This window comes from Numenius arquata, chromosome 12 (genome assembly GCF_964106895.1).
Source record: "Numenius arquata chromosome 12, bNumArq3.hap1.1, whole genome shotgun sequence".
Classification (NCBI taxonomy): Eukaryota; Metazoa; Chordata; class Aves; order Charadriiformes; family Scolopacidae; genus Numenius; species Numenius arquata.
The window spans coordinates 3,374,255-3,400,702 of NC_133587.1; the positions used below are offsets into that span (position 1 = coordinate 3,374,255).

The 26,448-nt window shown below is 40.0% G+C and overlaps 1 protein-coding gene across 3 annotated transcripts; it reads left to right on the forward strand.

Moving 5' to 3' along the window:
• The first annotated feature begins 1,856 nt into the window (after window positions 1-1,856).
• On the forward strand, window positions 1,857-26,448 carry ARFGAP1 (ARF GTPase activating protein 1). 3 transcript variants are annotated; one of them, XM_074157089.1, is made up of 15 exons: window positions 1,892-1,922; window positions 2,160-2,289; window positions 5,875-5,938; window positions 6,812-6,921; window positions 8,368-8,539; window positions 9,755-9,855; window positions 10,623-10,712; window positions 11,383-11,479; window positions 13,977-14,033; window positions 14,885-14,917; window positions 16,186-16,215; window positions 18,105-18,161; window positions 20,162-20,221; window positions 21,420-21,490; window positions 21,978-26,440. In XM_074157089.1, exons 3-15 carry the CDS (start codon window positions 5,879-5,881, stop codon window positions 22,330-22,332), a joined length of 1,293 nt encoding a protein of 430 aa, XP_074013190.1. In that variant the 5' UTR covers window positions 1,892-1,922; window positions 2,160-2,289; window positions 5,875-5,878; the 3' UTR covers window positions 22,333-26,440. The 3 variants fall into 3 exon arrangements, with proteins under 3 accessions (XP_074013192.1, XP_074013191.1, XP_074013190.1); XM_074157090.1 differs by lacking the exon at window positions 16,186-16,215 and having other exon boundaries at window positions 1,872-1,922; window positions 21,414-21,490; XM_074157091.1 differs by lacking the exons at window positions 16,186-16,215; window positions 18,105-18,161 and having other exon boundaries at window positions 1,857-1,922; window positions 21,414-21,490; window positions 21,978-26,448.

Consider the following 26,448-nt stretch of genomic DNA (forward strand, 5'->3'; position numbering starts at 1 on the left):
GGCTCAGGGCAAAATTATTACTCATAATAATGAGTACTCAATACTCAATAATCAGTATTATTACTAACAGTGAAAAGAGAAGGACTATTTTGTGCTTTTTCAATGATAGCAGTTCTGATCCCGGAAAGACAAAGCTGCCGCTGCGAGAGTTTGCTGCACAGACTGAGTGTGAACACGCATGTTTGGTAAATTAAGACCACGGGGGGCACTCGTCTCCCAGCCCTGCACCACAACAGATGAAAATCGTTGCCCAACACTGCTCCCCTGAGGCTGTGAGCGCAAGCATTGAACGTCCAACGCGCGCCCTTCCAGACCCGCTGCACAACCACCACCGACACCAATCACTGCACTACCTACCAATTACACGGAAAAAACTAAGATTAATATTCTCATTAGACCCTATAACGCAGCGTCTGTATAATGGGAACCTCGTTGCCCATTAGCTCATGTTTACCAGAAAATAATGGTGCTTATCAGAAGAGACCACTTTCTCCTTAGCTGGAAGAGCAAATTATTTAAGCCGAGTTTGCTTTATGTTTCGTAGCCCTCCTTCAGTCCTCCATACGCAGGCACATTTAAGGGCCCATTATCTTCTCGTTGATGCAAGGGGGTGATGTATGTACCTACCATTAATGGTAATGAAAACGGCTTCTGTTAATCTCCCGTGCACTGATAGTAAGATAATAGCCTCCTTATTAAGTACAAGGGCCAGCCTAGGAGTTACGCTGAAAATGAGCAGCATATTGTCTCTGTGGGATTCATATGTAAATGCTAACACATTGGTCCACGTCTACAGTCCATGATTAAAAAGAAATTAGCGATAGCATAAACATGCCTCCAACCACCACAGAGCCCCTCTGGGCCCTCCTTCCATCCCATCCACTCTCCCCTTCGGAGAGTTACCTCTGGAGACCAATGAATGGAAATTGTCCTCTCGGCAATGTGTGTTTGCAGCCAAAGTGGCCAACCTCATCCTGGGCTGTGTCAGAAGAAACATGGCCAGCGGGTCAAGGGAGGGGATTCTGCCCCTCTGCTCCTCTCTGGTGAGACCTGGAGAACTGTGTCCAGCTCTGGGGCCACCAACATTAGAACAACATGGACCTATTGGAGCGAGGAGGAGGAGGCCACAAAGATGCTTCAAGGGCTGGAGCCCCTCTGCTGTGAGGACAGGCTGAGAAGGTTGGGGATGTTCACCTGGAGAAGAGAAGGCTCTAGGGAGACCTTAGAGCCCCTTCCAGTCCCTAAAAGGAGCTCTAGGAAAGCTGGGGAGGGACTTGATGAGGGAGAGGAGCCATAGGATGAGGGGGAAGGGTTTTGAACTGAAAGAGGGGAGATTTAGATGAGATAGTAGGAAGAACTTCTTTGCTGTGAGGGTGGTGAGTCCCTGGCCCAGGTTGCCCAGAGAAGCTGTGGCTGCCCCATCCCTGGAGGTGTTCAAGGCCAGGTTGGAGGGGGCTTTGAGCAACCTGGTCTGGTGGGAGGTGTCCCTGCCCAGGGCAGAGGGTTTGGAACGGGATGATCTTTATGGTCTCTTCCAACTCTTAACCATTTTATGATACTACGACACCAGGCCTGGGGCTTCAGACCACCCCCCTACACACACAACCCCCTAGAAATAACTGACTGAGAAAGACGACGTAATTGGATATAATTCAACTTTATGGGCAACATTTCCTCAGGGATGGCTCTGGGGGGGCCGGGGGTTCGGCCGAGGCCCCGGGGCCGGGGTATCCCGGCCCCGAGGCCTCGGCCGAACCCCCGGCCCCCCCACCCCGAAACTGTGCTCCTTGCCCGGCCCTCAGCGGGTTAAGGCGAGCTCCCATGATGCCTCGCGGCCCTGCAACGTCGCCGGCCGCGGCGGGGGCAGCGGCTGCGCCGTGAGGCGCCGGGCGGGACCGGCGCTGCCGCGTCAGGGACCGCCGGTGCGTTACCGGTTCCCTTCATCTTCCTCCTTCTTTCCTTCCTCTCTCGGGGAGGTTCGTCCCTCTCCCGGTTAGACCCAGCTCTGGTTCTTCCCCCACCCTGGGCTGTCACACAGGACGGTCCCTGAGGGAAGGTGCCCAGTTGGCGTGGCAGAGGCCTGAACTTCTCACCACCGCCTTCCCCCCTCTCTCCCCCCCATTTTATCTCTTTATTTATTTATTTATTTATTTTCCTAGAAAGGAGAGAGCGGTGTGCTGGCCGGGAGTCGGGCCATGTTCTGAGGGAGGCCTCCAGGACTCAGCTTGGATCCGGACACCGCAGGTGTGCGTGAAGAAATCGCCCTCCTCGTCCCCTCTGGAGCTCTGGGTAAGGCGGCTGCACCTCTGCGTAGGCAAAACTGCGCGGCTTTAAAAGTATTTAACAGTCTGTGGTAGATATTTGAAAGTAAACCTAGCCTGTTCCATGAAGACAGGTTCACGTTTGGTTCACAGTGTTCCTTCAGCTGACGAGGCCTCTGTGGCCTTTCTGCCCTGGCCAGACACGCAGGGAGCCCTCAGGACCGTGGTATCACACAGACCACGTCACCCGTGTAATCGTCATATGCTCCTTGCAGGCTGGCTGTGTGAATTTGCTGCTACATCAGAGGAGCAAAGTCCTCTTAGAGCTTATTTCCACTTTCAGGTGCCAGTTTTGCCTGTTTGCTTGATTTTAGCAAGTGAAAAATTTCTAACGTGGAAACTCCTATGATGTATGTCTAGTTTTTGCTCTGGAAACAGATTGTTTGGGAAGTAAGACTGAGATTGGTCTGTGTGAAGCTGTCTGTTTCCACCTTGGAACCCTTAGTCAAAAATATTTATATTCTTCGATGAAACCTTATTCCTAAACTAAACATTTTCTTTACCCCTCATGTCCATTCACATCAGATCAAAACAGTGCATGTTTCTTTAAGGTGTCTGCACAGTTGTTATTTCAGTATTTACTCCTGAAACTTAGCACAGTGCCTCTGTGTACAGTCAGCTCGGCTTCTGGGTGGTAAACAATGATAATTTGATGACTTACAATTTTGAGGGCAAATATAGTTGAAAATAGACTAGGCACCCCTAAAGACATCACCTATTAGAAAGCTTAGAGTGTGGCTCTTTGTTCTTGTCCCTCTTTCCTTTATTTCCACATAATTTGGTGGGGGAGAGAAAGGTGAGAAGCCTATTGGCCTGAGTTACCTCCCTCTTCTCTTGGATGACGTGGTGTGGATGAAGCTCTGCCTTCCCACCACACAGATGTGGTGGTTTGGTCCAGGGAACTTGGTGCTTCTGGAATGGGCATGTGTTCAGATTGCAGTTGGCCGAAGTCTTTCTTTTAAAAAGTCTTTATAAAAGAAAAAAAAAAAGTAGTTATGGCAGACCCAAAGGCAATTGCTTCCTCTGGCAGCTTGGAGTTGGAGATCTGAAACTCGTACTGTATGTAAGCACTGACATGGTGTGGATATTGGCTGTTGTGGGATTGGTGTCTCTTTCTGCTCTATAGAAAATTCCTGGCTCGTGCGGAATTGGAGTGGGAAAAGGCTTTCCTGTTCAGCTCCAGCAATGATCATTTGCCATTGAGGCTGGAAGGCCTTTGCATATAGTCTGCCTCTGTTTATTATTCTGAGGGAAAACCTGCTTTAACAGCCTGGGAAAAAGGAGGAAAAAATGGAAGTATAGCAGTAAGGGCAAGCCCAAGAGAGGGAACTTGTAACTTGGTAGTGTACAAGAAGTTGCTGGGGAAATACAACCCCGAGGAAGCGGAGTTGGCATGCAAAGAGAATGTAACAAAAACGTCAAAGAGGAGGGCCCAAAGTGTGCACAGTTGTCTGTCTAGCTGTTACTGCTGAGTTATTTACTTAATTTCTCTACTGAAGAAGGAGAATTTTCCCTTATCTTGCAAGTGACAAACAGTGGAATTGAAGATGTGGACTTCGATTCATGTAAATGTGTTTATGGTCTCTGTTTAGGATATGAGCAAACACGTTTTATGTGTAGTGCTATGTCCCTCCTCACATGCGCATGAGTAAGTTATATAAAATTAAATATTGCTATTGGAATGCTCTTGGAGAAAGTGTTTCATTATACAAGGGGTCGCTTGACACACTTTTGTTTCCCTTTTCTGAAAGTTACGCCATTTCCATTTGATTATCGATAAAAATAATTCTGTTCAGTTTTAATTTGAGGCAGGATGTGTGGAAGGTCTTACTCACCAATAATTGCAGCAACCTTTTCAGTCTAAACCACTTTTTTTTCACAACTTACCTGTTTTTGTCTAATACAAATTAATTAAGACTGAAAGGTAGCATATTCTAAATCTCGGTCAAAACACTGTCCCGTAAATTACACAGAATTAAGTGCTTGTCAACAAGATGTTTACCAAGGAATGAGTGCTTTAGATAAAAGGCAGGGAGTTCTGCCACAAATAACTTTTGCTTTTAACAGTGATAATACGTAGGGACAATGTTGAGCTTATTTCTTTCTGAATCATGTTGTCTTAGCTGGTGGTGCGTATAAATGTATTTATTGTGCTGCTGTGGTTCACAGGAAGGCTGTTTGGCTTTAAAGGTGTCTAAAAAATTGACGTCACGTTCATACAAATTTAATCATTTCTTACCTGTAGCATTTTTCTTTTTAAAATAGTCTTCCTTTTCTAATTAAAGATATGTTCTCCCTCCATCCCCTACTGGGTTGCGGCAATTGCATGTAATGCTTAATCATTTGCCTTCTAAAATTATTGCAAGATTTTTAATTCTATTGATAGTTTAAAGTCTTAATGACTGTTTGGTTAAATAGCACAGTGGACAAGCGTCAAAGACTTGGATAAAGGCATTTCTGCCTCTCAGACTGGTATTTGATGAAAACATCTACCTGCTATTTTTTTGTTTTCTATCTTGACTGACCAATAAGCTTGACATGTAGCTGTTGGTGTGGTTTCTGGTCAGCCTGGTGACTTTTCTGTCTTTTATTGTGTCTTAGAAGCTCATTTTCTGGAGTAGAAATGAAAGGATGGACTAGAAGTAAAAAGTAAAAGGAGACTTTATTTATTTAAACTAATTTAAATGTTGTACTATCAAAGTAGTTGGAAATGTGAATTCATTTTTTATCTAAATTGCAGTCTTCTGCTGCACCCTACGCTGTGTTTCTTTTAATCATGAGTGTGTTGTGCACTTTCAGTTTTTCCAGGCTGTGTACTGTGAGTCACATTTTTTTTTTTTCTTAATGTGAATTTTATCTGTAGTTTGACACTGCTCCCTGCTGCTGCGTCTAATAGTTTGTAAAAATTAGAGTAAGATGATGTGGTCTGCCAGCGAGACATGACTGTTGGAATTAGAATTCTGTTTTCTGTAAAAGATCCCAATAGTTGCCTTATTTTCTTAGAATTCAATTGATAAGCAAACGCAATACTTCTGAAAAATCACAATTTTTTTTTGTATCTTCTAGTAAAGCACACTCTTAACAATGTGTTCAGCGCTCTTCAGTGTAAGAGCTTCTGCTATTTTTTTGTTTAGGTCTGTTTAGTCCCATGCATGTGATCCTGTGTAATCACACATGATTATAAAGAGCTTTCAGAAAGGGCAATGGGTGGGTCTGGGAGCAGCATCAAGTAAGAATCTGTCTTGATACAACTTAATGATGTAGAAGAGTTTCCATGTTTATCGCCTCCCGCCCCCTTTTCAGCTATGGCTGAATTACACCTTTCCAATGAATGAATTGAGATGACTAAATCCCCCAAAATGTACAAAGTAAATGGAAAAGTGAGGTTGAGGGTTTTGTGGTGTTTTGTTTTTCCCCTGCAGCTGGTTGTGATTCAGTGATTTAGATTGCAAGCTCTTTCATAGAGATGTGCTTGTAAGGTCCTGAGCATCTTACCAATATCAAATCCCTGAATATGACTTAGTTTTTGGCTTTTCTTTTCCTCCCTTTGTAGAATCATGGCAAGTCCAAGAACAAGGAAAGTTCTCAAGGAAGTCCGAGCACAAGATGAGAATAATGTAAGAAAATTATAATCATCTTTGGTTTTGTAAAGTAGAATTTTCTTTTTACCTACTCCAGATGTATGTTGTGGTCTCTACAGCTGTCGTCTTTATAACACTAGTATGGCTAACTAATGGTAACGTATAAATTTGGATATCACTTATTTATGTTAGTTCCAGTAACTATTATTCATATAATGTATTATAATACATTGCTGTATATTTGGCACAAATCTTTCAGAAGTTCTCATAATGCTGTAACCCCTGAAGTCTGTTGAACAAGGGATGTCTTGGGCACAGCTTGATTATACGCTGCCTTAAATGTCATAGCCCATGGACAAGTTAATTTTTATTTATATCAATGCATTAAACCCTGAATGGTGATTCCAGTCATAAGAACTTAAGTTGCATTGTACGAGCATTAAAGCTATTTTTAAGAAAAACCTCTGTTTAGATCTGCTATCATTTACTGCCAAACTGTAGAATGACTGCATAAATGTTCCAAGGAAACCTCAAGAGTTCAGTTTGGTTACTTTCTCCTCCTTCAAGACAATATGGAAATGAAATCAAGTTGAATTCTTTGTTCATTAATTTTGATTTGCTCCTCTGTATTTCCCCATGGGTTTTTGGTGCTCGGTACAGTAATTTTTATAATCCAAGTCAGACAAGTTAATGAGTATTTCGTTCCATGCAGTGTAAATAAATATTTGAAGAAAGTTTATGCTTCCTTCAGTAAAGGTGTTTCCAAACACTAAGAGCTCTACCTTCAGAAATTATTTTCTGCGTGTAACGTGTTCGTGGTTTGACTTTTAGAGCTGTACTGTGAAAACTTCACACGGACGAGTGATGACAGTGTGTTAGAGATAATTGTTTTGTTTTTTTTTCTTGCAGGTCTGTTTTGAATGTGGTGCGTTTAACCCCCAGTGGGTGAGCGTGACCTATGGAATCTGGATCTGTCTTGAGTGCTCAGGAAAACACCGAGGCTTGGGAGTTCACCTCAGGTCAGCCTTTCCAGCAGGCGATGGACTGAGTTGGGTTATCTCAGGGTGCTTTATGGTTGTGAACAGAACGTATTGTTTCGGAAGGGTACAGAATGTCTCAATTCCAACATTTCACTATCAGTTTTGTTTCTTGCTCCTCTCCAAAGTGAGCTTTACTCCCTGTGCCTTGTCTGTAATTAGCTGGGGCGTGTGCTGTACCGGTGCAGTTATGTTATGCCCAGTTCTAGAAGGCAACATATCTAGCTACATCTTGAGGTTGTGCGGTGGTTTTTGGTAATCCTGCACTAGTCCTTGTACTCTATTCTTTTAATCTTACCTAATTTTTATCAATTTTATCAATTAAAACTGAAGTAGTGCTAGAGCAGCTTGAGAGTTGAGCAAAAAAAGTCACATTATGCTTACAGAATGTTGCTGTAGTGTATGCAAGTGTATAAAATGATTTTTTATCCAAGAGACGTGCTCAACTGAGATGGGAATCTATGGAATAAGAACTGTTATGTGTTCTAGAGACTCACAGTGGGTGTATATATAATCAGGGCAGAGCATGGGATAGTTACTCAAATGAGAAAGGGAGGGGAAGTCCAGCAGGAAAATCACCAAAGCAAGGAGGCCATTCAGAAGTACATGCTTTGCTTTTCAAGGAGTGATTTGAAGCTCATTAGAGAGTAGAAATTGTAGGAAATGAGAGTTTGGAACTATTTCATATGTTAGATGAAAGAAAAAACTAAATTACTGAGATGAAGATATGGTGAAAGTTATTTCTTTAGGGACAAAAAGAAAGAAATTTGTCAAGATGCAAATTTTAAAGAGTCTTCTTGAGGACGACGTCTCACTTCTTTTGCCCCAGTGACTTTGTATTTAACAATAGGGCACTGTTTGGGTTGGTTGCTTTTAATATAATTTAATGAGCAGTAGTAAGAATTAATGTCTCAAAGCAGAGTTGAGATGCTGACTGCAATCATAAATGCCACAGGATGAGGTCATGGGGTCAGCTATTTTAAACCGTCAGTACCTGGTGGTCATTATGAGCAGGCACATGGAATGGGACAGGAGGTGTCCTCGCAGGTCACTCAAGTGTAACTGTGAAAATAGACAGAAAAACAAAATTGCAGAGTAAAGAAGTATGGGAAAAGTTTCTTTTATGTAGTGGGTGAGGTTAATTTCTGAACTTGGAGAAAGCTGCTTTTTCCTTCACTTTCATTCTGTTGACTGTCTCCTTTATGCGTCAGTAAGTGGCATGATTTTAGTTTATTTCAGTGAAGATTTGACATCCTTCTTATGATGATCTATCTTTCTATGCTTGGAGAGTGTTCTCTAACATGTTTATACTCCCAACCTTTGAGAGAGGATGCAATAAGCTTTATTTTTGTCCCTGCTGATTTAGCAGAAAATCATAACAAGCTGTGATTTTAATTTTTTTTTTTTTTTTTTAAAACTGCTTTTCAGTTTTGTACGTTCTGTAACTATGGACAAATGGAAGGATATTGAGCTGGAGAAAATGAAGGCTGGAGGCAATAGCAAATTTCGAGAGTTCTTGGAATCTCAAGATGACTATGATCCCTGCTGGTCGATGCAAGAGAAGTACAACAGCAAAGCTGCGGCACTTTTTAGAGATCAGGTAAGTTCAATTGTGTGTGTGTTCTCATCCCCTGCTATCTGAAAATACCAAAGTACTTTGTAAGCACTAGTTTTTGAAGGGGGGAGAGGAAAGGTAACAAGCTTTTGAACCTCTGCAATGGTTCTTGAAAGGTGCAAGTCTTAGAGTGTTTCTTTCCAGCTCTTGTAAGAATTTTCTTTAGAAACTGTTCTGCCTTTAGTTGAGGTGGCTCAGATTTTTATTGCTGCAATTTGTTGCAACTGGTGAGTCAGTGGAGCTGTCCCAGTCCACACTGGACAGTTTGCTACTTCAGCAGCGCAGTTTTATCCAAAGTGATTGTTGATAAATCTTTTGTGTTGGTAGTAACAAAATGGCAAATTAATTTGCCAAATGCTGGCAAGCCTATAAACAAATACATTAGGAATTTTAATGGCATTATCATTTTGTGGAAGTTTCGAATTTCCAAAAACGAAATTATAAACAGCTTGAACTTCTGAACTTAGAGATTTACAAGGGTATTGTATTTTTATGCTCACCCTGCCACGGAGGTGGTAAGAAGGTACTTTCTGTGCTTACTGGGATATCCGTGCAGCTTTGAAGTTTGTTGTGTGTGGTGTCTCTTTGCATCTTTAGAAGTTGCTGGGAATAGGAGACGGTTGGCTGGAGTGGAATATCTTGATGGAAGCAAAGAATTCGGAAGTTCTGTGCTGTAGGCTTTTTAGTATGTGAAATGGGGAACTATGGAGTTTCAATGGCAAGGCCTTTGGAAATTTAATACTAACTTGTTGAAGTTATGACTTGGATCGGAGGAGCAGTACAGCGTGAAGAGACGAAGTTCAGGTCCTTTGAAGGAGGCAGAGAAAACATTTAAACTCTGTGTAGGTGTTTTTGCCACCCTACACTAGAATATAAATCCACCTCTTTCTATTCCTCCATTATTCTGTGATTAGTGCTTACATCTCTTTATTAATCTAGTCTTTCCTCTTCAAACCGAATTTGCCTGTTTGAAGAAATTGCCTGAAGTCAGTTGTCTGAAATAAAACCAATGTTCAATTCAAAATTACTAGCCTGAGATTCAGGGAAAAAAAAATCAGTTTCTTGTGAAAATACAAATGAATTGATCTGTGTAGCTGGTAGCAAATTGGAAAAATGACTTGTCCTCACTTCCCAGGACCAGAGTATGACTTGTATGAAAACTTTGAATCAGCATTCTGATTATTTCCCTACCTCTTCTAGGTAGCTACAGTAGCTGAAGGCAAGGAGTGGTCCATTGAAACTTCTCCTGCCAGGAACTGGACCCCACCTCAGCCTAAAACATCTCTCTCTTCCGCTCATCGGTGTGTATTCTTGTTACCTAATGTTGATACAGAATCAGCAGGATCAAAATCCGATGTTTAAATGTCCACTGGTTTTATTCGGTTGGTGGCGTCCGAAGAAGCATTCCTCTTGCTGAAGTTAAGTAATACGAGGTAGCAGGGCTTTAATTTCTGTAATAATTCCTACCTCCTCCACCTAACCGTGCCAGAGACAAGTCAGCAAGAGCAGAGGACAAGCCATGCTGCCTTTATCTTGGCTTGTAACGCACCTGAGAGTAGTCATTGTGTCAATCACACGTAGTGTGTCACAGCCTTGCCCTAATCGCAGCGCTGGTCTGATTCCAGATTGAATGCATGGGAAGAAGAAACAGACTTTTTCCTTATAGGGCTAATTACTAATGGGAGCATCAAAGCTGGACTGCAGCAGGGTTTGTTGTTGGTTTTTTTTCCCGCTTTTACATGTAGTGTGTGTTATTTTTTGCACTAAAGAATCAAGTTAACTGAAAAAGCAATTGTAAATCAAGCGAAGGAGCGCTTCATGCCTGGCCATCGTCCAGCAAGTTCGGGTCTAGCTGTAGTCTGAGGAGCACTGTCTGCATCTGGGTCTACTCTTGGCGTTATTCATTCAATACTCCAGCGGCTTTTAGTGGTTGCATTAGAGTTCCCTGCTTGACAGACGAAAGAAATAATCAATTTTGCACCTGTATTACGATGATATATGGCAAGCTGCGCTGCTGAGCTAGTGGTTTTTGCTTTACGCAGTTTGATTCTTAAATCTTTCATTTCAGTGGTTCTGCTGGACAATCTCAGACTGCAACTGCCGCTTCTGACAAGGCTTTTGAAGACTGGTTAAACGATGATGTCAACTCCTACCAAGGGTAATGCAATATTTATTAACTTTCTAAGTGCCTGGACCTCTAGAATAACAAAGACCAGGATGTTATACTACAGCTGCACAACTGTGATCCTGAATCACTAGTGAACAGTGACATCTCGTTTACTATTAAAATATTTTGATAACATACGATAAAGGATAAGAGGAAGGAAAGTGCCTCTTAATGCAATTGTGTAACAGAAATGTTTGAATAGCATTGAAAAAAGAGCTTGTAACTCAAAATGTTACTGTGGTGGGCTGCAGACTAGGGATGGTTTAGTGTATATAGTATCTTATAGTGATTTGGTTAAACAGGGGTATTTCTAAAGGTAACATTGTTTTCTTCTTTCTTTCCCCGTTTTCATGTATCACTTTATTAGGATTTACTCGGACTTCTGGTATCAGTGACCTATTAAACCCGGAGGGTCATTAAGAGCATAGCTTGCATAGGGGACACTTTAATTTGCAAGGATTCACCAGTGGATCCTTGTTGGTATGTCTTTATGAAGTGAGTGGTTTTGTATTTTGGGTGCTAGGTGCTTTAGGACTTTTTTTGAGGTGTTTTTTAAAGTCTGTTAAACAATTGTTATTCTTCCATGCTTTTCAGTTCTTGTTTAATGGTTTTAATGAGGGCATGCTAATACAGACACCGTTTATTTATTTTCTTATGGTAGTGGCCAAGAGAATCGCTACGTGGGGTTTGGAAACACAGTAAACCCTCCGAAAAAAGAGGATGACTTCCTGAATAATGCTATGTCTTCATTGTACTCGGTAAGGAAATGCTTGAAGCTTTTTGTGTCCTGAATTACTATTTTCTTCTATTTTATCCCCTGTTATGGGAATATAAACAGAGAAGAGAAACGACAGACTGCAAGTAGAATCAGAGAGATGTAGACTATTGGTTGTATTCTCAAAGTGTGAAGAAAATACTGGTGGACTTTAAAAGGCAAAACGAAAGGAGAAACTTGGACAGAATTTAGGAATTATGTCTGGTATCAGTTCCTAGGAATAAGGAAATGAGGATAATGGATTAAGAACTAGTACTCAACAGGGCTTGGAGGAAAAAAAAAAAAGGTAATTCCCTGTTGCGAATAGCAGTTAGGCTGGTGATGCTCTAAACAGATTAACCGTATGAGGTATGTTTGGTGGGAAACAACTGAAATGTGTGTGTACATGGGTGCCAGAAGCCCCGAGCAGCAATGGAAACATTTGAAATACTTGTGACAGGGTGTGAAGAGATAACAGCATATGGTTGAAAAGTTGTCATGATTAAAGTAGAGATAGTGAAAGATGCATTGTTGAAGGAAAATGGGAATAAAGTCAGAGGCAGTCAGGGACATATTGGTAATTTGATAGGCTGCAAAGTAAAAGCACTGAACAATATTTGGGATTTGGAGTCACTTTGAAATACATTAAGGTTTTCTACGAGGATTAGTGGCCAGTAGCCTTCTGTAGAGTCTCATCGGTCTAAATACCTACACCAAGTTCCATTATTTGCTTTAAAAAATATATAATAATTTCACTAGGACATAATAGAAAAAGGTAATGCCTGGGCCTTTGAGCAGTATTCCAGGTGATTCCACAGGGTGGAATATAGGTCGTCTTAGTATTTTCTAGGTATGTCATAGATTGTAGACCAGAAAGTTCAGGTTAGAAATCACGTCTGTAACGTACTGCAGATGTGCTAAGACAGCACAGGAGAGATGACACCGGTGTCCAAGTTACTGTCAACCATTATTTGAACACATGATCTCATGGAAACTTATGATTAAAATGCCCTCTTGTGACCACAGATACACATTACAGTGCAATTTTAAGCACTTTATTATAGTGAGGCTGAATATTTGGGTGCATATTCATCCTGGTGAGGAAAACAATTTTCCTTCCACTGCATATAATTGTTTTTCCCCACGCATGCTACATTTATGTATAGACATTATTTTCTGCTGTTACATATCAGAAGGAGTATTTTGTGTAGAATTCACACCGACTACACTATCCAGCTTGTTCTGTAAAAAAAAAAAAAAAGATGTAATTGGAGTTTAGGTTTGTCTTAAGTCCCTTGAGACTCTGCTTAGCATAAAAACTACGAGACACATCACTTTGCCTTTTTTGCTGTTGGTGACAATTATCTTTCAGTGTGTCAGCACAGGATAAGAAGGACAATTAATGAAGAGACTTCAAAAGGATAGGAAAAAAGTATTTTTTGCTGCTTTTTTTTTTTTTTTAAAGACGTTCCCTCAATCTAAATATGTGGTGTAGTCAAATGAAATAAAAGGGGTAATAAGAAAAAGATTCTAGTATTTATGGCCTTTCTATGGAAGTCTACCCAAAAGACAATATGTTACCAAAACATGCACACTTTGGAAATCAAATTAATATCCACGTCTACCACCGCCTTTTATCAAGCTTGCATTGGTAGTGCCGTGTTTAAAAAATTCTGCAGCACAGCTTACAATTCTGTGCTGATGGTCTGCAAAGAAAAAAAAACACTTACATAGATATCTATCTGTTTTTTCATTCGTTATATATATACAAGGAGAACCACGGGCGTGTTAAGTTTATTTCTGTTTTTCGTCCATTCAGGTATGGTGGGTTCCTTCCACACTTGTTTTACTGGGCAGATTCTGGATGAAGGAGTTACTAACAAGAACTGACAGTTCAGAAGTGATTTTTGTTTTTAAAAATGATTTTGTTTAAAATAAAAATCAAATCATTAGCATCACTCTCCTGCTCCACTTTCCTTTAGCTGGTTTCTTAATCGGTGTCTGGCAATCAGTAGTTAGAAGAAACCTTTTCTGATTCATTACAGAAAAGTCTCCTAAGAAGTGGCCACACCTTGGTTGTGGTGGTAGTTTTCAGATCTTCCAAGAATCAATGGGGCAAAGTAAAGTTTTGTTTCTTTTGTTTTTAAAGACAATTTTTTTTTATCTTTAAGGTTTTAATCTGTTTTTTTTTTTTTTTATTCTCTTACTTGCCTTGAGGCAGGGAGGAATTTTTTTCTCATGTAGCCATTTTTAGTAGAATAACACCTGAAGCATTTGAATTTTTCAAATTGCAGCCATTTTGACACAAATAGTGGAAGTTCATCACTATATTGCAGTTAAGTGAGAGGCTATAATTTTTGTTCTTACTAGCAAGTATTTCTTATGTCTACAGGACGAGCTGGACTGGAGAACATTTTGACTTCATTTAACATGTAATTGTGAACATTTAGTTTTTCTCTTTTACTTACACATAGTTTACAACATTCTTACTTTGTTTAAAGGGATGGAGCAGTTTTACGACTGGAGCAAGCAAGATTGCCTCAGCTGCTAAAGAGGGTGTAAGTAACCAAAATCTATATATAGCATATAAAATAGATGCACAGTGAATGCAGATCTCTGCTTTAATTATCTCTCGTGTTTCTGGATGAACATTTTTGTAAATTTAACCATTGGATAAGCATCAAGAAAGAACTGAACTACCATTTTTAAGCTCCCTTGAGAAACAAAAAAAATTATTTATAAAGCGGAAATTTTGGTCTATGCCGAATAAGGCCGAATTGCATTCTTCAGCGGGAATTTAATACCAAGTTACAAATTGCTGATGGTTTTTGTTTTTTCCTTCCTTTGGCTTTTCTCTAACTACAGCATTTTTTTGTCAGTTTAACTAGAAAGCTTGTTGGGCAGAGACTGTGCCCGGAGGGGGACACTTTGGGAAAAACTGAGGCAAGGTCTTCATGCTCTGCGTGTTCTGCAAATCTGCAGACTTAGGTGACAGTGATTCAACTAACTGTAGGCTAAAACCAGAGGACATAAAAATATATTACATTTTACATAGATGATGGTGGAAAGAGATTAAATATTTTGTGAAACTATTGCATTACAACTTTTTTTCAGTTTTGCTTAGTATTCTTCCAAACTTTTATGGGTTATCTCTTACTTTGGGTGACATCATGACGGACAAAAATATTGCTACTCATCTTCCCTCTGTTCTAAGTTGAGAAAGACCAGTGCTTCCCCAGAGCGATGTGGAATGGCAGAGGTGGTGATATGGGTATTCTCTGTTACACTGAAATTCTGGCAGCGATCCACTCATCTTGGAGAGGATCATGCATCATTTCTAAATGTGTGTATTTAAAAATCAAAAGTTTTATTCCTAGTAAGCTTTGAATGTATTTGCTTCTTTTTACAGGCTACCAGATTTGGATCTCAAGCAAGTCAAAAGGTGATTATAGCTTTAGTTCTATCTTATTGCCTGTAATTGGCTTTAAATATCATGTGTTTGCCTGCATTGATTTATTTAAACTTAGAATCATAGAATATCTCAAGTTGAAAGGGACCCAAAGGGATCATTGAGTCCAGCTCCCTGCTCCTTGCAGGACTTGATCGTCAACAGACCAGTGTGTTTTTCCTTCATGGTGCACAGTAATTTTTAGGTTCTAGCTTTTATTTCTATGGGAATTGCAGTCAACTGCAGTGATCAAATTAAGCAAGAAATAAACAGTGATACCCTGCTGTGTATAACTGTCGTGTGTATTGGAGAGGCAGTAGAATGAAATGCTTTAATTCATGCTTGCAAACTTCAAATACTGTTATTTTTGTGAACCTTAAATATGGTTTACCTTGAAGTAGATTTGGTGATTTACTTTAATGCAAGCCATCTTGCCGTTGCTAAAGCCTGATAAGATATTGCAAATGTGAACTGCTTAGTATTAATATTAAATTAATTTCCTTGTGTGTATTAAAAAAAAGTAGCAATTACAAAAGCGTTTCCTCTTTCAAGCTAAGGATAAAGCAGAGACAGTCAGACCTGAATTATACAGAGCTCTGACATAAGCAAGACCTGTTTGCATGGAAAAGTTTTAAATTCAGATGTAAAAATGTGGTTAAAAAAAAGATTCTTTATGTGCCAAAGTTCTGAGCGAGAGAGGGCTTACGTATTTTAATATATGATATTGAGAGTTTTACTTTGGACTATAACAACAAAAATGTCTTGTTAGAGCACCCAAACTCGATACTTAAAAGCCTTAAAGTATTTGCTGCTTGGCTTATGTAAGAAAAACTTCAGTGTTCTACAAGTTTTTCTCTTTCACTCCTTCCAGCAGTTTCCCTTTTAGAAAACTGTTCTTCTTTTAGTATTAGTAGCAAATGTAAATATAATATTAAGTGGAAAAGCTCATCACATCTACTGACAAGGACCACAGCAACACGGTGCTCTAGAGTCTGAGCTGTGTTACTGAAGCTTCAATTTGGTTCCTGCAACATCTGATCTTTTGCTCTGGAGAACAGATTTAGCACCTTTTAAATGTAATGTATCGTTTAAAAGTACCTTTGGTCTCCAGTGACTGGACGTATGCACTCTTTGTCTTGTCAGTAGATGTTAAAATTGGAAAAGGTTCATGCTACTTAACTTGCTTTAAAAAAATGCTGCCAAATTTTGCTAAAAGCTGCTTCTACCTTCCTTGCTCTTTCTCTTTCGCTGTCTGGGTAAAGTTTTGGGGCTACAAGCAGCAGCCGGAGCCGGTAACGCCCTCCTGTATATTCTTGTGCATGGACTCCTTGTCGCTGTTTGTGCTGAATATGTGCATTTGCTCTTGAGCCGTCTTTTCTTTTTTTTTTGCTAAGTCAGGCCTGTTTAGAGTAATGTTGTGTGTTTCATACAGTAATGTTTCTTCAAACCTATTTAAAATAGGTTAAGTTGGATAGAGATATCCAAGCTCTGCGCTCTCAGAAAACATACTGTGCTTTTGTCTGTGCTCTTCATAAACAGCTGAGTTTAGGATTTCTGTTTGCATGTCTGATCCAGGAACGCAGTGTATCGGGAGCAACCCTGGGATGTTGTTTGGAGGCAGACTCTTTAATAAATGCCCCATTATGTAGTGTGTTTAATGGGTGTCTAAGATGCTATCCTAAAGTCAACAATAGTAACAATGAGGAAGCGATTCAGATGGAAACACAGTTGTACCCAAATCTTTCCTTTTTGTATATACATAATTACATGGTTGAGTAAATGGAATAACATGAGAATTCTTCCTGATTCTAGCAGTGACTTCACTTGGCATTCCTGAACTGTTAGTGTATTACACTCTTTATAAACATAAAGCAGTTTGCCAGGTTTAATAGACTCTGAAGGATTTTTTCAAAGATGAAAAATCCCCCTTCTTTTTTTTCTTAAGCACCTCCTAGCCTCACTTCTGATGGAAACAAGCCTTATGTGATTTGCCTTCATGTTTCTTGCAAGGTGGAAATGGGGTTACCTTTCGCCTTTGCCTTCTCAAATAACCTTTGAACTGGTTACAGGGCAGAAGTACTGGATATAAGGGTGGTTGGGTAGAGGGAGATCCTAGTGCTGCGGCGAAGGGAAGGGCCTTTTAGACACCTGGGAATCTGTGGAGGAAAGATGCTCCAGGTGCTCCATCCCCAGGAAGAATATGAGTGAAGGCTCACACCCTAACCAGTGTGAGCAATAAGATCTAAACTCTTAGGAAATGAAACTTCATGGTCTCTGCTACCGTTTAGAAATAACGTTTGTCTCACAAGCAAATCAGCCCTTTTGGATTAATTGGGCTAATTCAGAAGGTAATTGGTATAATACGGCAATTCTGAAGAAATGTTTAAATCACTCAAAGGTTTATTATGGAAGTAGAGAAAGGAATGATTTCACATGAAACATTTGCAAACGCTGCTGTCCATGTCAGTATCACCTTACAAAAGTAATTTTGTGACTTATACTTTGGCCTTACATTTTTGTAAGGTGCCTCTGAAGTACAGTATCTTTGTGCATCTTGTTCTGGATTGCAATAGATTTCTGAAGTTCATTGTTTTTTTGCCTCACAAACCTGGAGCTGTAAAAAAAAAAAAAGATTACAAAAATCTTCTGTCACAGCTTGGCCTCTTGTGTATTTCTTAGAAATAATTGGGCTGTTATTAATACATGACAATAGCAGCACTACAACGTAGAAGAATTGGTGAAAAATTGGTGAAAAGGATCTAAATCTACAAGTCATTCCATTAGTAAGGAAAAATAAGAGTGGATGAGGTCAGTTCTTCCAAACATTCAGCTGCAGGCATTAGCAAGGTGCCCAGCTTCGAGGCTATTGCTGGTTGAATCATTGCTTCTGCTTCCAGTGCAGGGTCAGACTTTGCTTCGGCTCTGGGCATCTCTGACAACCTATTGCCACGTGCATCTGTTTTTTGATTTATTTTCTTTTAATGTTTTCTGTAGCACTGTACTGTGTGTGCTTTCCAGTTCATTCCGCTTGTATGAATCAAAGCTTAAGGCTTCACCTGTTTTTGGAGATACTGCTGAGAAATTAGCCTGCAGAAGATGTTGGCTCTGTTTGGTTTTGGTGGTTTGGTTTCTTTTTAAAAGGAAAATATAACTGACTTTCTTTTGTTTTCCTTTTAAATAGGCATCAGAGTTAGGTCAGACATTAAATGAAAATGTTCTCAAACCTGCACAGGAAAAGGTAACTTTAGAACTAGTGAATTACTTGCAGAACATGGTTATGCTGCTTTAGGGAGTGATTGTTTCCTCCTGCCCCAACTGCCCAGTTTGTCAGTGCATCCTTCTGATTTTCATGCTACCAGCACAGTAGCAAATGGGAAACATCAAATAATTCAAAGCTAGTATGCTACTAAAGAGAGGTTAATTAATGTAATTTCCCTTCATCAATCTGTCCCTCCAACCAATCTGTTACGTTCTTCCCTGTTAAATACTGTTTTATAAATTTCATGTCTTCAGTAATGGAAGGTGGGACAAGATGAAAATACACCCTAAATGGATATAAAAATCAGTTATTAAAAACCCCATAACCTATTAGTAGTATCTTTGAGTGTTAAGTTCATAGTGTTTTACGCATCTGCCTGCCAGAATTGGTTTAGTTCAGCTGAGCATCTTTGAGCCACTGTAATTCACTTGCTGCTTCATCGAGGGCAGTAGAATTTGGGGCAAATTATATGTTTAAGATGAATGTAGACAAATTTATCAATAGGAGTAACATGTTCTTGCAACCTTTATTTGGTATTTGTTCTGAATATTCTGGTAGTCAGCTAAAACCAAGTTTTGCATTGCATTCCTATGCAAAGCGTGGTCTGAAGTAATGTTTTGATTAGCTGTTCTAGTTCCTGTGGTGTTTCTAGGAAACTGGTTTGAAGCAGGTTTTTATCTTCCCTTTACAATTGTTAGTGACCAAAACCATGTGGCTGATGGCACTTCCAACACCAGTTGGAGGAAAGCACACCTGGTCACCTGAGCAAATACAGTCAGTCACTAGCAGGCATAAAAAAAAAAAAATCAAAACCATCCTCCTAAGTGTCCAGTGATCACTGATATGACAAATTTTAGCCAAAGGTTCTCCCCAGTGTCAGATGTTGCCTTCCTGTTTCATGCGTTTAAAAAAAAAAAACATACACCTTGCCCGTGTGTTTGTTCGATGCTTCTAGAATTTTGGATCAGCTCCAAAATTTTGATGAAGTCTTTTCTGAGAATGTGGTGCTCTACTTACCTCCGTTCCTTCCCGCAAAATATATTGGTTTTGATAAAGCGGACTAATTTTGCTCTTGAGAGAGAAGCAGTGCCGCCACTTTGGGATATGGATTAATTTTCAGTTTGAAAAGGATGGTTTAATCACACTGCAAAATAATTTCTCTTGCACTGTATTAATTCAATGTTCTTTAGGTAGCATTTCAAATCACAGGAGAAGACTCTAATTGATTTCCTATTCCCTAGAATTATCCACAACTTATTTTGGAGTCCTTAGATGCAGTATTTTCAGAGTTATTTTTAGAGTGCATTTCCTTGAGCTGATTTTTATTTTGTAGGACGATTTAATGAGGATTGTTGCATTCTATATTAAAAAAAAGAAAAAAGATTTATGTCCCTTAGGATGTTGGGCTGTTAGTTCTAAATAAGTGTTACTTTCCAAAATAAGTATTGAGTGATCACTGCCTGGCACGTATATGGTTGTATGAAGTAATTGGCTTTGGAACAGCCGCCACATATTAATTGGTTAAAGACAGCAATTGTATTCTGGCTGACCATAGTTCAGAGCCCTTTTAATATTGAAGTAAGCATGTATAAAAGACAGAGAATAAAATGGATCTGATAGATTTTTATTTTTTTTTAATTTTTTTTAGTCTCTCCTAAAATAATTTTTTAATGTAGTAAAATATATTTATAAAATGTCACGGTTTTATGCTCATTATTAGTGTGATGATACCTTTGTCAAACTGTATGTATATCAGTAGAAAATTCCCACAATCTTCAAAGGACTGAGGTTTACTCCATTAGAGATCAATAGGTCATTTGCTTAAATTTGTTAGCTTTGACTTGAGTATATTTTCATTCATTTGGGTTTTTTTTTTTTTTACACTTTTTATTTTTAGCTGTAAAGCCCAAGTAAGCTTGTCTTAAGGTTTCAATACTACTTTGTTTTATGACTAATTACCGATACTTTGATTCATGTAGGTGAAAGAGGGGAAAATATTTGAGGAGGTCACCGTGGGGGTGTCACAGTGGGCCAGCAAGGTATGAAGTGGCCTCCCTGCCTTTAAGGAGGCCAAACAGCGAGCCAGTCTCCATATTCTTATCAAAAGCTTGCAGTGAAACAAAACCACAACTGGGCTTTAGTCGCTGCTTGTGTTGAATACAGAAATTTTGAAAGTGTAATTTTCAGTACGTGGTACTTCTTCAGGAGTGTTAAAAAGCAATACAGGTGTGATGTAGTCCCTGCAACAGTTCTAACCAAGGGCACGATATAAAGTTATAAGACAGCCGGTGTCCTAAACGCAAAAAGAAAATGTTAGAGAATATGGAGACAGCTTGCGTTACATTTATACAGTTAAACTTACTAACGTTCTGTACCTCTTTTCTTTGTTTTTTGCTATCGTTGCTTGGTCGTGTGGTAAGTGCTCTTCACAACTGCTAAGCACAGAAGTCCTGCACAATCTAATACCTCTTCTGATAACTTGTAGGATGTTACCTGGGAGGGGTCTGTCTTTCTAGTGCTGTGAAAGTCAGCACTGGAAGCTCCGTCATGTACCACCTCAGTGCCTTGAATGTTGAGAATCTGAATAAAATAAGTGATGTTACCTGTTCTGTTTAGAGCCTGGCAACTTTCAGTCTGAATTCTGGGATTCGTCCTCTGTATCTGTGACATAGAATAGTGCTTCCATGGGTCTCACTTCAGAACTTGAGTTTCTAACACGATGCCAGGCCATTATAACAACCCCAAAGGATTCTCCCGGCAGTCATGTTTATTCTGGAACTCAACTTTTGGTCTCTTTTACATGGGCAATGATGAAATGGGGTGAAAGTAGATTTTTAGAACAGTAGAAATATAAATACTAATTACATAAATCGTAACGTCAAAACATCAGCGCTGCCATTAAAGTTTAATTTCATGTAAGGAGTAATTCCAGCATTTTTGTCAAGGAAATCTAAAAGAGAATTCAAAAGCTGTTATTGACAATGATGGGTGAAAAAGCTGAACTTGACCTACTTTTCACAGCTTCTGGCAGCACGATGCTGTCAAATGTATGTTCTTTACATCAACCATGTAACTGCCCGCCAAAAATATTAATAGCTGTGAATGAACTTTTCTGATGAAATGTGTTCTCTTTATCTGAGCAAGCGGAGGAATGTGTTGTGGCTGTTGCTGTTGGACTTGGATGAGGTGTTGGGTCAGTCCAGACGAATGGAGTCTCTTTTTCTTCTCTAGGTTCAGGGAGTTGGAAGTAAGGGATGGCGGGACGTCACCACTTTCTTTTCTGGCAAACCAGACGATAATTCTGAAAGGTATTTTTTTTTATTATTATTTTCTATGTGTCTTTAAACCCATAATTTTGTCTCCTTTATGTCCTCTGCAGTATAGCAGTAGAAGGTAATTTTTAAATATGAAGAAATTATTCTGTCTTAGCTAGTAGTCCTCCTGTATGTAACACAGGAGGAATTCAGTCTAACTGTTTATGCCAATTTAGTTGTTGTGTTAATTTATGTTAAACTGAGAACAAACTAGCGCACCTTGGCTTTAATTTTTTCCCAAACGCGTATCTGCCCATTGCACACCTCAGGCCTATTAGTACTTGAAGCTGTTAAAGAAAATCTGTGAATTAAAATATAAGCTTATGCAACTCGTAGAAATGTTTTAGTTCTTCTGCCTTAATCCTCAGTTTTTGTTTAAGGAAAGGGCAGTAGCATTATGGTTTTCTTTCTTTATGGTCATTTATTTTTATGTTTGTCATAACTAATTTATTTTTACCTTCTTTTCACCCCCCCATAAAAGACTACCGGAGGGAGACAGCTACCAGAACAGTGGAGGGGAGGGCTACCAGAACAATGCTGTAGATCAAAGCTTCTGGGAGACCTTTGGCAACTCAGATCCACCAAAAGCTCAAAAATCTCCAAGCAGCGAGAGCTGGACCTATGTGGACAATTCCACAGAGAAGAAGAGCTCCGATAGCTGGGACGTGTGGGGCTCAGGAACAGTCTCCAACAACAAGAACAGTAACAGCGACAGCTGGGAAAATTGGGAGACCAACTGGGAAAACGCAGGAGGGGAGAGCAAGACCAAAAAACCTCCTAAGGCAACAAAAAAGGCGTCTTCAGCTGATGATGGGTGGGATAACCAGAACTGGTAGAACTCTGTTAACCCTGATTTGCACAGCTAGGAAAGGGAGTCGACGCTGGCTGAGTGAGGGGAGAAAGTTTTACACGCAACTGGAGTATCTTGATTTGACCTTATTGATCTGTTACTTTTGTGCTTCATTCTCCTTTCTTCTATCCCGGTTTAGGGAAAAAAAAAAAAAAAAAGTAGCATCTGAATCTTTTATTACATAAAGGTGGCTCTCCCTTTTTTTAAGGATAGTGACAACTATATTCTCCTTGCACTATTGAAGCTGGGTACAGTGATTTTTTCTTAACGTGAATGTTCAGTGCAAGCACACTTTCATGGCACAACCTTGCATGTGTAGGTTAATAGGTGTTCCTCCAGTCCTCATATCATTTGAGATGACGTGAGCTGTTTAATGCAAAGGACAGGGTGTGTCTTGAACAGATAGCCATTAAATCAGCAAACTGCAGTTGAATAGATCTAGTTTCAAATGCCTTATGGATTGCTCTGACCATACTAAGTCTGGCAATTCAAGATGGTCTTTAAGATGCTTTTTATTGGAGCTTTGTTTTTAAACTTCATGAGGTTATTTTATTATATTTTTTTTTTTAGTCTTTTAAAACTTATTTTCTCCCCTTTAGAATTAATAAGGAATCTAGAGGTAGATAACTGTTTGTGTAAACTCAGAGTTTTGAGCTGAGCTGCCAAGGGATACCCAGACTGGCTCTCCTTGCCCTTCTTGCTCAGAGGGTTAAGAGTTTGCCTGGTGCCGCTCTCCTACACAGGCAAAACGCAAAGCCCTGGTGTTCTCCTTTCTTCCCTACACCCTTCCCCCAGTTTGAGTATTTTATAGAGTCTGGTTTTTCTCTTGTCTGTCTTCCTTCTACCCACCTCTTTTATCTATTCTGATAAAAATGAAATCTTTCTGCTGCTTAGGGCCTTTCAGACATCTGTTTGGCAGCTTGGCAGTGAAACAAATGTTTAAGAAAGATTCCAGTAAGAAAAAATGGGTGGAAAATATGAGAACATTGAGGAGAGAGGCTGGCAGCAAGCCCCTCTCAAGATGAGTAAATGTCTGGATTTAATAGTAAATTTAAATTAAGCAGATGTTTTCCAAATTAATCTTTAATATGTCCAACTGTATCTATCATGTATTTCTCTACGTTTTCTGCCTGGATCTTGTTAAAGAAACACTATTTTGGAAACTTTAGAAACTCCTTGTCAGCATTAAGGAATAGAATGGAAGATTCACTTATGTCTCAGTTTTGATCTAACAAGTTGCTGTGCATGACAGAAACCAAACTTCTACAGAAGAACTGTGACTTTAGCGACAAAGGTGTCCCGTGTATCCCATTTTATTTTTGGGGGTGGGTTGTAAATGTACACTCAGCCCAAAAACAATCAGCTCACTTGAAAACTTCAGATCACGATGTCGTTGTGTAGTCTGCTTTACTACAGTGTGGAGTTCTTCACTGTGGACTCTGTAAATCTTAATACAGATCTAAAAAGTCTTTTTAAAATTATTAATTTTCCAAGCAAACAACCAACCTGAGTTGTCAAAGTTACCTTAAATAACGCTTCGTTTCTTTTTTCTCTTCGCAGAGGTTTTTGAGCTTATAGTAATATCAAGAGGTTAAAAAGGAAGGAAAATCATGAGTTGCCTCAAAAGTAGCAGATTTTATAAAGGCTTAAGTCTAAGTAGAAGCAGCTCTATTTATTAGCCTGATTCTCTATTTCTATTAGTAGGATCTTTCAGATGGTGAACAGAGTATTTTTCTAGTCTTCTCTAGCCCTGTCCTGCAGAGTTGGTATTTCTTTTTTTGTTTTCCCCCCTTTGCTCCTGCTGACAGCCGGGTCTCTGATCTCGTGTGGCAGGACTGAGCACTCCTCCAGGCTGAGCCGTGCCAGGCGCCTGGGGCATTCTTCCCCATGCTTTGGCAGTGCCGAAATCCTGAGAGATCTGGGTTGACGATGCTGTTTGTGGTACCGTCGGCAGATGTTTACAGCCCGACTGTAAAATAAGGGGTTTGTTCTGCTTTTTCTCCTGTTCCCAATATACCTTTGCCATAGCTTAATTGCATGTCGAACCTAACTTTGTATTTTTCTGCGTACACCTCTGTTGCCTCCTTGTTGTTTGTCCGCTGCCCTGTGTGGGACAGTGATGCGTGGGCTTTGGAGGCGGTGGGTGTCTGTGCCACTGCCCCGGCCTCCACCAACGGTTCGTCTTGGTGAAGTGTCTCAGTGCCAGGGACAACAAAAGGCATCCCCTGGGTTGTGCAGTCTGACTGCCGCTGTCTGTCTGGAGTGATGTGAAGCTGGCTCAGCTTCCTGTGTACAAATTTATTACAGTTTCTCTTTTGTAAACCTCCTGAAATAACTCGTAGCAGGATAAGCTTTATTTCAGTCCATTCAGTAAACCATATTGTGATGTGTATGTGTCCCTTCTCCTCGGCTGCGTGGTTTATTTATATATCACTTGCAGCTACAATCAGCATGAGCCATTTATTTGTTCTTCTGGTTTTATTTTTGTATCTCTTGAGCCTTTATGTTCTAAATTAAACAGCCAGGGCCTTACTCAGGCAGAAGCTTTGGGTAACGATTTTTCTTCCTGCTGAGGAAGCAGTGACAGAGCAGTTGCCATCTCTCTTTTTTGCAGTGCTGTAGAGAGGCAACAGGATGCTACAACTCCCAGAAAGGTGTTAATGGAAGATACTAAAACTGAATATTATGGTAGAAAGTGTAATTGCAGCCACAGAACTAGTGTATCAACTGGGCTGTTAGGCAAATTGGTATTTTTTTTTTTTTTATGACTTGTCTGAATCGGAACGTTTTACTGTGTCTTCCAGAGGTGAGGATGAAATGAGGGCATTTTCTTTTGCAAAGCCTCTGTTGTATTGGATTTTAGGGGGTTTTTTTAGAGTAGGCGGCTGGGAAGTTTCTGCAGTCAAGGTGCATGTGTGGAGCGAGTGTTTATGAATTCAACCTTTTTGTTTTCCCCCTCCTCCTTTCCCCATTTCCCCAGTTCCCCTTTTTTTGGCCCAATGGTGAGCTCTGTGATCAGAGGCATTGAGTGCATCCTGGTGGCACGCTGGCCACCTGTCAAAGTGATGATGTGGCTGTTGAATCTGCGTCAACATGAGGATTGGTGAGGCTGTAGTGTCACCATCTGCTTCACCTCTTTGGTGGGTGAATGGGGCTCCACTTCCCTTTCAGTCCCACACCACGTATTAACAATTTTAAGTCGTACAAGCCAATGGCCAGGAGGGAGCGCAGAAGGTGGAATGAGAACTGCAACAGTTGGACATTGCAATGTTTGGTTTAAATTTCCTGGTGTTTCAAACTGGTTTATTCCTTCGTATGGCTTCAACTTTGGAAAATACAGAGCAGCTGGACTCCTACAGGTGGTCTGAAATAAGAAAAGCATCAAGACACTCAAACTAAGTGTCACTTCAAGAGTGGAAGTCTTAGAGCATGTTCCTGAACCAGGAACCTAATCCTAGGAATTAGGGATTATTTTAAAATGTTTTATTTGCGTCTCGAAACTTGTTAATAATTACAACATTTCAAGAAGTGCTTGGCCAGCTCTCCCTCATGGTTGAGACCTCAAGGATAATGCTGCTGCCTTTATTTTCCAGGCCGGACTGTGTAACATTCCATGGGTTCATAATGTATTTATCAGTGTAATGATCTGTGCAATAATTTAACAAGTGTAGGTAAAACCTTTGTTGTTTAATCCAGGATACATTTAAAGATACAGTGGTCCTCTCGGAGAACAGCAGCCTCCCAAGGTATTTCGGTTCCCGCCTTACTTTGGCAATATTAAATTTTGGTAACCCTGTTAGGAAAAGTTTATCAGCAATCAGTGATTTAAACAGAAATAAAGAAACATTTTGATGTCCATTGGAGTTTGATTGTGATGGCTCAGTGACCTCTTTTTGTAGAGCCCTCTCTCGTTTTCACGCCAGCAGAGTCTTGGTCAGTATGGAATACTGTATCTTTAATTTTCCTGATGTGTTTTTTGTGACGTTCACAGGAACGGCGATTTCGGTGAACACTATTCATTGTTCTGTAGAGTGGTACCCGACTTGAACTGCAGTGTCATCTTTCAAAGAGCATTATAATAAAGCAAAGAGATATGGAGCAG